Source organism: Trichosurus vulpecula, chromosome 8 (assembly GCF_011100635.1).
Source record: "Trichosurus vulpecula isolate mTriVul1 chromosome 8, mTriVul1.pri, whole genome shotgun sequence".
NCBI lineage: Eukaryota > Metazoa > Chordata > Mammalia > Diprotodontia > Phalangeridae > Trichosurus > Trichosurus vulpecula.
The window spans coordinates 45,244,851-45,259,722 of record NC_050580.1 but is presented as its reverse complement, the minus strand read 5'-3'; the positions used below and the strand labels follow the sequence as shown (position 1 = coordinate 45,259,722).

Here is a 14,872-nt window from a genome sequence, read left to right as displayed (position 1 = left end):
GCTGTTACTGTGTAAAACATTCTACTGGTTCTGTTCACTTCACTACACATCAGTTCATGTAAGTCTTTCCAGGTTTTTCTGAAATTATCCTGCTTGTCATTTCTTACAGGACCATAATATTCCATTACAATCATACACCACAGTTTGTTCAGCCATTTCCCAATTGATAGGCATCCCATTGACGACCTGAATTCTTAGCAACCACAAAAAGAGTTGTTGTAAATATTTTTTTAAAGATAGGCTCTTTTTCCCTAATCTTTCCAGCTCCAGATCTCTAATATAAAATTTAGCAATATCCTATTTGCAGTTGGAAAAACCAAGGCTTAAAGAGGTCTCGATGATTTATTTAAGGTCACAGAGCTTAAAAGTGTCAGAGATGCAACGCAGAATCACATCTTTGGATTCTAAGGCTAGTGGTTTTTCTCTTTTTCTTCAAGATTTGTGATAGTCTTTTTCTTATTTGCAACCCCAGTGTTTACCCCAGTGAGTGACACATAGTAGGTACTTAATGTTTATTAAATTTAATATGAAGAAATGATATATAAACAATATCTGGTCCTATCTTCAAGGAGGAAGTGTGTCAAGGCAAAACAATGGAAACAAAAAAGATATATGGATGCATATGTTTGGGAAGTGATATCACTTAGTGGTAAAAGGTTAGGGTGCTAACGTTGTTATTTTCAATATGTGTTTTCACCAGGTAGCAACAAGTCTGATTTTGTACATCTGCACTATAACTTATTTGTTTCTACTCCAAATGGTTTTGGAATTTTAATGTAAATATGTACACTTTGTTTCTGCTATATTTCAGCTGACTTGTTTATTGCCACATGAGGGATCCTCTCCTTTGGACGACATCCACTGGTTGATCCAGGAGGCATCTTCTGGTCGAATGGCAATGAGCAATCAAACAGTGGTGACTGAGTTTACCCTTCAGGGTTTCTCTGAGACACTTCCCCTTCAGCTTGCCCTCTTTTGCATCTTTTTCTTCCTTTATATCATGGTCCTAGCAAGCAATACTCTCATTGTGGTGGCCATAAGCCTAGATTCAGGTCTCCATACCCCCATGTATTTTTTCCTTGCCAACCTGGTCATCTTAGATATTGCTGCACAACCACAGTTCTGCCCAAATTGCTGGAGAACCTTGAAGACAAGAAATCTATCTCCTATGCTGGGTGCATGACTCAGTTGTATTTCCTTACATGGTTTTTGGGTTCTGAACTCCTGCTCTTTACAGCTATGGCTTATGACAGGTAGGTGGCCATCTGCCACCCCCTTCATTATACTACCATGATGAGTAGAAGGGTTTGCATCCTCCTAGCTAGCAGTGTGTATGCCTTTAGTACCATCAAATCATCAGTACACACTGGCCTTATGATACAGTTAACCTTCTGTGGCCCAAATCAAATTAAGCAATTTTTGTGTGAAATCCCAAGTTTGCTACTGCTTTCCTGCACCTCCACATACCTGAATTATATCATGGTAGTACTTGCAGATATATATTTTGGGGTGATAAATTTTATGCTCACTATGGTGTCCTATGGCTTCATCATTTCCAGTATCCTGAAGATCCGTACCACAGAGGGCAAGAAGAAAGCCTTCTCTACCTGTTCCTCCTACCTCATTGTGGTCACTATGTATTATACCACAGTTATATACACCTACATTCTCCCAGGTTCTGGGTCCTCCATGGATAATGGAAAAGTAGTGGCTGTCCTATACACCACTATCAGCCCCACTTTAAACCCTCTCATTTATACTCTATGCAATAAAGATTTCAAAACAGCCCTCAAGAAAACGTTTCCATTTATTAAATAAATAATTGTAATTTGTCCACATGACTTGGTTGTAATTTTAATTTTTAAATTCTATCATAAAATATGATGTAAAAGGTAATTCAGATTTTATGGATCTTAGTTATTGGATATATAGAATGATTTTTACTTAGAATCACATCACACTCCTGCTCTACTCCCAACTTCCTTATTTCAGTTTTGGGCTAAACAACACCCTCTCAGCCACCATAAACTTATTTATCTTTGCTCCCTTACCATTTGTTCGAATTACGTCAGTTGCCAACCAAATTCTGTTTACTTTTACACCACAGTATATCTCCCACCATTTCCCTTCTCTTCAGTCAAATCATACATCCCAGGTCATATCCCCATGATTCATATAATTTACAGTACTTCTCCTCTCTTTGGTACTAATGTCTTCCTACCCTCTCCAATGCAATCTATTCTTCATACACAACTCTCCTAATGTCAAGGTTTTAACCATGCCATTTTCCTACCAAAAAGATTTAGAAGATCATTATGATAAATGAAACAGAAAAAAAAATTACTTAACCTTAAGGCTCTTTCCAATCTCACTATATAAAATGATATGCTTTTCTCCATGTTTTATAGGATTCCTTTATGCACATTCCATTTTCCAAACCATCTGTGCTGCTGGTTGCGTGTTAAAGGTAGTTAGGTGGCATAATGGAGAGACCACTGAAATAAGAGATAATAAGAAATAAGAGAGGTTTAATGACCTGCCCTGGGTGCCTAAATATATTATAAGATTTATAGGTGCAGAGAGCAGGGTTTTACATACCTTTTTGTGATCCTCTTAGTCCTTAGCATTGTACTATGCCTATAGAAGGTGCTCAGTAAATGCTATTCTATGCATAATCTCTCCTCCCTGCCTCTTGTTCTTTCACTTCTGCTCCCTCTCTTTTTTTCTCCCTCTATCTCCTTAATGATTTAAAGATTTTTCCCCTATTTGGAAACTCAACTATAATATTTTTATATTATATAATATTATAATATATAATATAATATATAATAATAATATAATATAATATATAATATTAAAATTATATAATTTTGTATTCCAATTGCATTCTTATTGTGTTTCCATGCAGCTGGGAAATGATGGAACTGTTAAAGGTCCTAAAGAATTGTTAATGTGAGTCTATTCCAAAGAAACCAGGAACACTCCCTCAAATCAGAAGTGTCAGCATCAAGGTAGAGCTTCGATAGATGATGAGAATATCAATGAAACTCAAGGGCACTAGAGGACCATCAGTGGTCCCAACTACAGAGATGGAGTGAATCAGTGACAGCCAAGTACATCTGGCGTGAAATAGTCATCACAAGGGAGTTCGTAGACTATGTCAAAGATGCAGAAGAGGAAAAGACTAGAAGGATGGAAACACAGTCAGTTTCTTGAAGGAGAATTTAGAGATTCTTGATGAAGAAATCTTTCCAGGATACTAGGAAGGTTGCACAGTAATGTAAATGTTCCCTTTTCTTAAATCATTAATTTCTGGAAATTTTAATCCTGGAAAATTCCTCTGCATATATATATATATATATATATGCAGAGGAAAAGAAAGAAGAAAAATCCTTGAACAAATCTGCAAAGTCATGCGATAAAAATTCCTTCAATGTTGCATTTCTCATTCTGTATATTTGGTTTACCCACTCTGTTGGGTGGTGGATAGCATTCTTCATCATCACTTCTCAAAAATCATGGCTGGTCATTGCATTCATCAGAGTTCTTAAGTCTTTCAAAGTTTGGTTTTTCACACTGTTGTTGTTCTAGAAATTGTTTTATTCATCCTGCATCATGTCATACAAAATCTTTGCAGTATTTTTTGAAACCATCACTTTTGTTATTTTTTATGGTAGTATGGTATTTCATTACATTCATATTGTTTAGCAATTTTCCAACTGATGGTTACTACCTTAGTTCCCACTTCTTTACCACCACCAAAAACACCGCTATAAATAGTTTTACACATATAAGTTCTTTTCTTCTTTTTTGTCAATTTGAGGGATATGTTAAATAGTGCTAAGATTGGGTCAAAACCTGTACAGTTTAGTGACTTTGGAGGCATAGTTCTAAATTACATTCCAGAATGGCTGAACTAATTAATAGCTCCACCAACAATGTGCTTGTTTTCCACAGCTATTGCTTTTTTTAATTTCTAAGCTAATGTACTAATGTGCTTGCTAATGTGCTTGCTTTCCACAGCTATTGCTTTTTTTTAATTTCTAATTTAATGATAGTTATTAATCACCATGCTACTCTTAAGGTACATAAATCTTTCCCCTCATAGCTAATACTTACGTTTCATTAAGGAGAAAATATAAGCACAAGTAAATATAATACAATGTAGAATACAGTGGGTGAAGAGAAGTCCAGAAAAAAGATTTTATGAAAAATTAGGGGTAGTATGAGATTTTATACTATATTACAAAATAACATTACTAAGTGAATTAGGAATGCATGAGAAAATGTACCTGTTGCACATATGGAAAAGGGAAGAGTTTATAAGCAAACAAGAGATAGAGAGGATCATGGGAAATATAATAGATAAATTAGATTAAATGAAATTTAAAAGTTTTTGCACAAATAAACTAATGCAGCAGAAATTAGAACGAAAATGGGAAAGTGGGAGAAATTTATAGTAAGTTCCTCTTAAAAGGCTTCATTTCTCAAATATATTATAAATTGAGCCAAAATTATAAAAACAAGAATCAGTTAATGGTCAAATGATATGAAGGACCAATTTTCAGAAAAAGAAATCAAACCTATTAAAGTCACATTAAAATGATATAAATCCCTACTGATGAGAGAAATGGAAAGTAAAGCAACTGTGGGATACCACCTCACAACTATCAGATTGGTTAATGTGACCAAAAAGGAAAATGACAAATTCTGGTGCGTATGTGGAAAAATTGGGATGCTAATGCATTGTTGGTGGAGTTGTGAAGTAGTAGAGGTATTCTGGAAAATAATTTGGAATAAAACCTACCCAAGCTATAAAACTGTGCTTAACCTTTGACCCAACAATACCACTACTAGGCCTATATACAAAGAGATAAAAGAAAAAGTGAAAGAACTTATATACACAAACATGTTTATAATAGCTCATAGTGGTGGCAAAGATTAGGAAATGGAAGGAATGGCCATCAATTGGGGGATGACAGAAAATGATATGGTATATGATTGTGACAGAATACTATTTTACTAAAAGAGATGACAAGCATAGTGGTTTCAGAAAAACCCTGGGAAGACCTATATGAACAGATGCAAAGGGGAGTGAGAAGACCTGAGAGAACATTGTAAAAAATAGCAGTGATATTGTAAGAAAGATCAGCCATGAAAAACAGCTATACTGATCAAGACAGTTATCTAAAACAGGAATGGGGAATTTTCAGCCTTGAAGCCATGTGTGGCCTTCTAGGTCCTTGGGTGTGGCCTTTTGACTGAATCCAAGTTTCATGAAACAAATCCTTTTATTGAGGGAATTTGTTCTGCAAAATTTGGATTCAGTTAAAGAGCTGCATTTCAGGACCTAGAGGGCGACACACAGCCTCAAGGCCACAGGTTCCCCACCACCGATCCAAAACATTTCCAATGTACCCATGATGAAAATATCACCCATATCCAGAGAGAAATGATGAACTCTGAGTAAAAATTGAAGCAAACTTTTTTTATTTTATTTTTTCATGAATATGTATGTTCTCTTTTGTATCGTGGCTAATATGGAAATATGTTTTACATGATTTCATTTGTATGATTCATATCAAAGCATTTGCCTTATCAAGAAGGGGGAAAGGGAGAAAGAGAGGGGCACAATTTGGAATTCAGAGTTTTTTAAAAAAAAGAATGTTAAAAATGTTTACATATAATTAAGAAAAATTTAAGGAAATATAGTTTTGAAAAATATAGAGGGAGAGAACACATTCAGCTGATGGGATCAGTGAAGATGTTTAGGGAAAAATGAGGTATCTGAATTCAGCCTGAGTTGAGAAAGGAAAGAGGAATTTAGAAAAGCAGAGGTGAGGAGGAAGTGAATTCCAAACATTTGAAACTATTTGTATCATTTTATAGAACTATAGTAACCATAGGCTTAGAGCTGAAAGAGATCATAGCATCATTAATTTATACATGAAAAAACCAGAGAGATCACCTAATCCAAGGCAATCATTCTATGGGAGAGAAAACTGAGACTTAGGGAATGAAGGGATTTACTCAAAGTTACAGAAGTACTAAAGTAGAAGAGCTAGGATTTGAATCTATATATTTGAATAGTTTGTTTCTGGCTGGTGTAATAACAATTTGGCTAGCAGTAGCTGTTGGGGTATAAGACCCAACAAGACCACCAACAAGAGCTGCCAACACAGGTTTTTTGATTTGTTTTACTAAGGAAAGTAACTTTAAGGGGTTGCAATCTCACTTTAATCACACATACATAAATAATTCACTTAGTTCAGGGGGAAAAACAGCACCCTAAACTTCAGAGAAAATACAAACAAATTACAAACATACGTTATGTATACAGAGCAAATAAACATGAATCAACATACAGACCTCTTATCTGTCTGACCAAATCACAATGGCAACCAGAGAAGAACCAATGGGTCTGGGTTAGCAAAACCAGGGGTGGGGGGCAGTTACAATGGCTTGCCCAGAGTCTCAACACTCCTTCCATGAATGAGCCCCAAAGGAAAAATGCCAACCTCTGAGTTTATATACCCTGTTCACAGTCAAATGGCCTAACAACCTGAAACTCAAACCCATGTAAGGGGGTCATGTGACTCAAACATGTAACTCAAACCAGTGTAAATTAGGCTTTTCTTGGAGGTAAGGAGGTCATCAAAGGCTCCTAATTTTTTTTTTTTTTAATCAAAGAAACAAAGGCTGGACTCATCAAGGGCACTTGATTAAATAAGTACTCTAAAAGAGAACACAGTAAAAAAAATCCCCACCTTAATTAGTGATGCAGCTGCTTGCAGTATTTCCTCCTTAATCTGATAAATCTGGATTTTGCTACAATACTCCATGGTGTTTTCAATGTGGGATCTTTTTCAGGTTATCAGTGGATTCTTTTGATGACTAACCCTCTGGTTCTAGGATGTCAGGGCAGTTTTCTTTGAGGATTTCTTCAAAGATGCTGTCCAGGTTCTTTTTTTGTCATCACGGTTCTCAGGTAGACCAGTAATTCTTAAGTTATTTCTCATGCATCTATTTTCCAGGACAATTGGTTTTGCAATGAGGTATTTTATGTTTTCTTCTATTTTTTTTCATTCTTTCAATTTTGTTTGACTGATTCTTGATGTTTCATAGAGTCATTAGCTTCCAGTTGCTCAATTCTAATTTTTAAGGAATTGTTTTCTTCACTTAGCTTGTGCATCTCCTTTTCCATTTGGCTGAATGTACTTTTTAAGGAGTTGTTTTCTTCAGTGTGCTTTTCCCCCCATTTTGTCAACTGTATTTTTAAATATTTTTTCTACCTCTCTGATGTTCAAAATCTGTCGAGCTCTTCTAAGAAGGCCTTTTGTTCTTTTCACAAGTTCATATTCCCCTTTGAGGTTTTGGGTGTGGGCATATTGACCATATTGTCTTCTCCTGAATTTGTGTTTTTATCTTCCATGTCACTAAGATATTTCTCTACAATCATTGATTTTTTTATTCTTCTTACTCATGTTGTTTGCCTCTTTTTTGGCTTTTAAATTTGATCTCTGCTTCTGGGGCCCAGGAGGCACTGTCCCAGACTTCTTATGCTGGGGACTAGGGACCTGGTTACTGGCTTTCTGTGCTGGGGACTCAGGTGAGTACAGTTGGATATTTTAGTGGTCTGGTATTTTACCTGGTGCAGAGCTGGAGGTTGTATGTTCCTGCTGTTGGCACTTGCCTGCTCTTCCATCCTGGAGCTCAGTATCTTCTGCTGGTCTGCTGAAGTGGGGCTTGTTGCTGGCTTGCTGGGATGCTTCCCATTCTTTCCTGGTCCCCTTCAATCACAGCAAGAAGGAACCTTCCCATTAATCCCACTAGCCTCTCCAGCTAGAGCTAAAAGAGTACTACACTCATCATTCTGTCAGCTCCACTACTCCAGGATTTTTCCAGGGGAATACTCTCTGAGTTTTTCCAGGTCAACAGGGGAGGGTAAGAGTCACTCACGATTTACTCCGCCATCTTGGCTCCCAGAAATCTGCTCTTTGAGATTTAAATGGCACTTTGGATATTTATTATCACACTAGATCTTCACAATGATCCTGTGATAAGGGCAATATTATTACCATCATCTGAAATATGAGGATACTGAACTTGACAGTAGTTGAGCGAATTGTCTGGAGTCACACAGCTAATAGATATCTGAGACAAGATTCAAACTCAGGCTTTCCTAACTCCACGACCAGAGGTCTCTCTATTATTCCACCTAACTGCCTTTAACACAAAACCAGCAGCACAGATTGGTAGGGAAATAGAACGTGCATAAAGGGATCACCTAAAGATGGATAAAAACATATCATTTTATATAGTGAGATTGGGAAGAGCCTTAAGCTTAGGTAAATAATTTGTTTTTCTCTTTTTCCATTTATCATAATGATCTTCTAAAACTTTTTTGGTAAGAAAATGACATGGTTAAAACCTGGATTTTAGGAGAGTTGTGTATGAAGAATAGATTGCATGGGAGAAGGTAGGAAGACATTAGTGGCAAATAGAGTAAATACACTATAAACGATATGAATCATGGGGATATAACCTGGGATGCTTGATTTGAGTGAAGAAAAGGGAAACAGTGAGAGATATATTGTGGAATAAAAATAAATAGAATTTGGTTGGCAACTTATATAATTTGACACAATGGTAAGGGGACAAAGATAAAATAGTTTATGGTGGCTGAGAGGGTGTTGCATAGCCCAAAACTGAAATAAGGAAGCTGGGAGTAGAACGGGGGTGTGATGAGGCTCAAACTGGTTTCAGTGATCCATTCTAGCTCTGAGATTCTGAGTAAAAATAAGTCTATAAATCCAATAACTAAGATGCATAGAACCTAAATTAAATTTTACATCATATTTTTATGCTGGAATTTAAAAATTAAAATTACAACCAAGTCATGTGGAAGTTACAATTGTTTATACAATGAATGGAAATATTTTCTTGAGGGCTGTTTTGAAATCCTTGTTGCGTAGAGTGTAAATGAGCGGGTTTAACATTGGACTGATAGTGGTGTATAGGACAGCACCTACTTTGCCATTATCCTTGGAGGACCCAGAGCCTGGGAGAATGTATGTGTATATAACTGTGGTATAATACATAGTGACCACAATGAGGTGGGAGGAACAGGTTGAGAAGGCTTTCTTCTTGCCCTCTGTGGTGTGGATCTTCAGGATGCTGCAAATGATGAAGCCATAGGACACCATAGTGAGGATAAAATTAATCACCCCAAAGTATATATCTGCAATGACTACCATGATATAGTTCAGATATGTGGAGGTGCAGGAGAGCAGAAGCAAAGTGGGGATTTCACACAAAAAGTGCTTAATTTGATTTGGGCCACAGAAGGTTAACTGTATCATAAGGCCAGTGTGTACTGATGAGTTGATGGCACTAATGGCCCATACACCACCAACTAAGAGCAGGCAAACCCTTCTACTCATCTTGGTAGTATAATGAAGGGGGTGGCAGATGGCCACATACCTGTCATAAGCCATAGCTGTAAAGAGCAGGAGTTCAGAACCCATAAACCATGTAAGGAAATACAACTGAGTCATGCACCCAGCATAGGAGATACATTTCTTGTCGGCAAGGTTCTCCAGCAATTTGGGCAGAACTGTGGTTGTGCAGCCAATATCTAAGATGGCCAGGTTGGCAAGGAAAATGTACATGGGGCTATGGAGACCTGAATCTAGGCTTACGGCCACCACAATGAGAGTATTGCCTGCTAGGGCCATGATATAAAGAAAGAAGAGGATGCAAAAGAGGGCAAGCTGAAGGGAAGGTTTCTCAGAGAAACCCTGAAGGGTAAACTCAGTCACCATTGTTTGATTGTTCACTGCCATTTGACCAGAAGATGCCTCCTGGATCAACCAGTGGATGTCTTCCAAAGGAGAGGATCCCTCAAGTAGCAATAAGCAAGTCAGCTGAACTATAGCGGAAACAAAATGTACATGTTTCCATTAAAATTCCAAAGTAATTTGGAGTAGAAATAAATAAGTTGTGGTGCAGATATACAAAATTAGAATTGTTGCTAACTGGTGAAAACACATACTGAAAATTACTACATTAGCACCATAACCAATGCCTTCTACATCTAATTGATATCACTTCCCAAACGTATGCATCCTTATATCGTTTTTCCATTGCTTTGCCATTAAATACATTTCCTCCTTGAAGACAGGGACCATATATTATTTATATTGTTTCTTCCTATTAAATTTAATAAACGTTAAGTTCCTACTATGTGTCAGGCACTGTGAAAAGCACTGGGGATGCAGATAAGAAAAGGACTATCTCAAATAGTGTAGAAAAAGGGAAACAACAAACCACTGGCCTTAGAACCCAAAGATGTGATACTGAGTTGCATCTCTGACACTTTTAAGCTCTGTGACCTTAAATAAATCAATGTGACTTCTTTGAGCCTTGGTTTTTCAATCTGAAAATAGGCTATTATTAAATTTTATATTAGAGATCTGGAGCTGGAAAGATTAGGGAAAAAAAGAACCTATATATACAAAAATATTTTAGCAGCTCTTTTTGTGGTGGTTAAGAATTCAGATCATCAAAAGGGTGGCTATCAATTGGGGAATGGCTGAACAAGCTGCGGTATATGATTGTAATGCAATATTATGGTACTATAAGAAATGAGAAGCAGGATGATTTCAGAAAACCCTGGAAAGACTTACATGAACTGATGTGTAGTGAAGTGCACAGAACCAGTAGAATGTTGTACACAGTAACAGCAATATTGCTCAATGAAGAACTATGAGTGACTTAGCTATTCTCAGAAACTTCTTGATCCAAGATAATCCCAAAAGACTAATGGTAATTATACTATCTGCCCCCAGACAAAGAACTTTAATTGATTGAATACAGACTGAAGCATGCTATTTTCCACTTTCTTTTTTTTCTTTTACTCAAATCTTCTTATACAAAATGACTAATATGAAATTGTTTTACATAATTGAACATCTGATTGCTTACCATCTCATGGTGGGAAGAATAAAGGGAGGGGCAGAATGTGCAACTCAAAACTTTAAATAAAAATGTTTAAAAGTTGGGGAAAAAATCTCAGGTCCTTTGATTCCCCATTGAGTTCTTTTCCATACTGCCTGCTGTTTCTCTGGCAAAATCTGGCCTAATCTCTGTCTGATTGGTCATGAAGATTATTTTGAATAAACTATTAGAGAATAGCTTAATAATAATGCCTTATTATTCATATTCTTTAAAACAGGACCAAATTCCATTTGAAAAGTCAGCAAGGTAGAGGGGGGGGAAGCCAAGATGGCAGCTGGAAAGCAGGGACTAGCGTGAGCTCCCCACCGAGTCCCTCCAAAAACCTATACAAAATGGCTCTGAACCAATTCTAGAACTGTAGAACCCACAAAACAGCAGAGGGAAGCAGGGCTCCAGCCCAGGACAGCCTGGATGGTCTCTGGGTGAGGTCTATCCCACACGGAGCTGGGAGCTGGGAGCTGGGAGGTGGGAGCTTGGAACAGAGAAGAGCAGAGCCCATTCTGAGCAGCTCGGACCAACCAGACCAGGAGCTGGGCAGAGCGGGCCATAGGCTCCTGAATCAGTGAGCTTCAGCAGTTACCAGACTTCTCAACACACAAACACCAAAGACAGTGAAGAAGGTTAGTGGGAAAAGCTTTGGGAGTGGAAGGAGTTCCCAGTTCGGCCACCACCCCGGGGCAGCGGAGGTGACACAGCTACAGCTGCTGTTGCTTCCAGCCCCAGGTCCACCTGGTGGGAGGAATTAAGTGGTGGAGCAGAGCAGGAGTGCACAGCCTGCTGAAGATCTAAGCCCAGTCCGGGTTGGGGGTTCTTGGGGAAGGAGTAGTGCTGGTGCGGCAGAGCTGGGGCATCCCTCCCTCAAACGTGGAACATAGAACTCTTTAGTCTACAAGCAGTCATACCCCACTGAAAAAATCAAAGGTCAAGTTAGTTGGTTGGGAATATGGCCAGGCAGCGACAACATACCCAGATTCAGTCTCAGACTTTGGATTCTTTCTTTGGTGACAAAGAAGACCAAAACATACAGCCTAAAAAGTCAACAAAGTGCAAGAGCCTACACCAAAAACCCTCCAAGAAAAAAACATGAACTGGTCCCAGGCCATGGAAGAGCTCAAAAATGATTTGGAAAAGCAACTTAGAGAAGTAGAGAAAAAATTGGGAAGGGAAATGAGAAGGATTCGAGAAAACCATGAAAAACAAGTCAATGACTTGCTAAAGGAGACCCAAAAAAAATCCTGAAAAATACATTGAAGAAAACAACACCTTAAAAAATAGACTAACTCAAATGGCAAAAGAGCTCCAAAAAGCCAATGAAGAGAAAAATGCCTTGAAAGGCAGAATTAGCCAAATGGAAAAGGAGGTCCAACGGACCACTGAAGAAAATACTACCTTAAAAATTAGTTTGGAGCAAGTGGAAGTTAGTGACTTTATGAGAAATCAAGATACTATAAAACAGAACCAAAGGAATGAAAAAATGGAAGACAATGTGAAATATCTCATTGGAAAAACCACTGACCTGGAAAATAGATCCAGGAGAGATAATTTAAAAATTATTGGACTACCTGAAAGCCATGATCAAAAAAAGAGCCTAGATATCGTCTTTCAAGAAATTATCAAGGAGAACTGCCCTGATATTCTAGAGCCACAGGGCAAAATAGAAACCGAAAGAATCCACCAATTGCCTCCTCAAATAGATCCCAAAAAGATCCCAAAAATAGTGGTATTGCCGGGTAAGGATATAAAATTTTTCAACTCTATTCAAATTTCTTTGCTTCAACAACTCCACAGCCACAGCCATGACTATCTCTTCTTTAGCCTTGCCCCTATCCCCTGTTTTAACACTTTGCCGCACTCACTCTAGAAATTTGCCTAAGCCTCTAATTGTTCTACTTCCTTTTGTGCTTCTGTTTAATTTTTTTTTTAATTTGGCATTTTATCTTTCCCCTGGTTACATGTAAAAACAATTTTTAACATTTGTTTTTAAAACTTTGGGTTCCAATTGGCCTGTGTTTTCTTACTTGCTTTTTGTTGCAACTGTTTTTACTTTATCCTTCTTGTATCTACTTCTTCAGGTATGGCATCTTAATTCTCCTTATTCCTTCTTAGTACTCTTGTTGTTCTTCGTCCTTTGGAAGAACCAATGAGGAATAATGACATCACAGGGGTGATGTCTTGACTTTTGAGTATTGAATTTAGATTTAAGTAGGACAGAGATGAATTGTATTTGATCTTACTTCTCTTATGAACTGAAAGTAGATTCTGGATCAGTATCTGGATCTGCAAATTGTTCAAGTTTTCCTCAATTTCTCCTTCCTAGATTCAACTTCTGATTTATTTCACTAGTCTAAACCTGTTCGAGCTTAAATACTCTCTTTTTCCACTCTTTCTTCCACCTTCTGTCACTTAAGCTGGAAATTTACAGAGTGGATGTTATCACAATGTTATCACAAAGATCACATTATTTAATAGGGAAAGAGGTAGGTATGTGGAAGATGGAAGGGAAGTTGAGTTGAGGGAGTTGTCAGAAGTAATACAAACTTCAAATTTGTAAGGAGGAGCGTAAACAGAAGATAAAAGGGGGAAAATGGATGTGCACTAATAAGTAATCAAGGTTTTGCCAAGAGGAGGAGAAGAGAGATGGCAGAGTATAAATAAATTTCTTTATTGATTTATTGTGTTGATAACATTTTTTCTCCTTCATAAACTTCTTTGCAAAGAAGGAGATGGAGTTGAAAGAAAGAAAAACATATGAGGTCGTGATAGAGAAATACACAATTAACAATTATAAGCAAGAATGTAAAATGGAGTAAATTCACCTAAGAAATAGAAAAAATAATAGATTGGATTAGAAAGTAGAAATATAAAGGTTAACAGAAAATTGAAATGAATACAAATCTTGGTCTCAGAGCAAAAGTAAAAATATAGATGGCTAGAAGAGTCCATCACTTCTCTGTTAGGAGGTGAGTAGGATGCTTCATTGTTTCTTGAATTGTGGTTACTCATTGTACTGATCAGCTTTCTTAATTTTTAAAAATTTTTTCTTCTTTATAATTTTATTGTTGTATACAGTCTACTGCTTCTTCTGACTTCACTTTATCACTTCATATAAGTTCACAGAATTCTTCAAAAACTTCACTTTCATAATTCAACTACAGGCATAAATAATCATATACCATACCTCTACCCAATATGAAGAGGCTTGAAAATCCCTACTTAATTTTTAAAGGATGGGAAGAGCTTTCCAAAGGCCATTTTGACCTCTTTGTTCCTTAGGGTATAGATCAGAGTATTCAGAGCTGGGCTCAACACAGTGTACAGCACACCAGCCACTTTACTCCTCTCTGGATTATAGCCACAAATAGGACTTATGTAGGCATAGAAAACAGCTGTGTAATACATAGACAGCACAATGAGATGGGATGAAGAGGTAGAGAATGTCCTCTTCTTTAAAGATAGAAGACTTTGAAGTATTCCTGGTAAAATGACCAGAACTGAATAGAAAAATTGACATTCAAATGCAATATTCAGAAAAATTATGAAGAGGTAAACGAGAGAGAGAGAGAGAGAGGTGTGTGAGCAATGCTTAAACCTCCCTGAAAGCAGAATTAATTCAAAGATGGAAGAATATATATAGAAATAGATACTTTCTCTCTCTCTCTCTATTTCTCTCTCTCTCTATATATATACATATATGTACATATATGTATATATGTTACATATATGTGTATATACATGCATATACACGTATATATATGTATATATATTTTTTTTCTGAAATATAATTTTTCAGGAAAGGAAAGGAACAAAAGAATTGAGAATGATAAAAAGGATGGTGGATTAAGAAAGGTACCAG

General features: G+C 37.1%; 1 protein-coding gene and 1 pseudogene across 1 annotated transcript; one reads left to right on the top strand and one right to left on the bottom strand.

The window, feature by feature from the left end:
* The first annotated feature begins 892 nt into the window (after window positions 1–892).
* Window positions 893–1,818, top strand: LOC118830123 (annotated as a pseudogene).
* Window positions 1,819–8,918: 7,100 nt separating this feature from the next.
* LOC118829492 (olfactory receptor 13A1-like) lies at window positions 8,919–9,845 on the bottom strand. The gene has a single exon (XM_036736492.1). It carries the CDS (start codon window positions 9,843–9,845, stop codon window positions 8,919–8,921), a length of 927 nt encoding a protein of 308 aa, XP_036592387.1.
* Window positions 9,846–14,872: the final 5,027 nt, after the last annotated feature.

Coding starts and splice junctions, on each gene's coding strand:
- LOC118829492 (XM_036736492.1), bottom strand. CDS start 9,845: ATGGCAGTGAACAATCAAACAATGGTGACTGAGTTTACCCTTCAGGGT.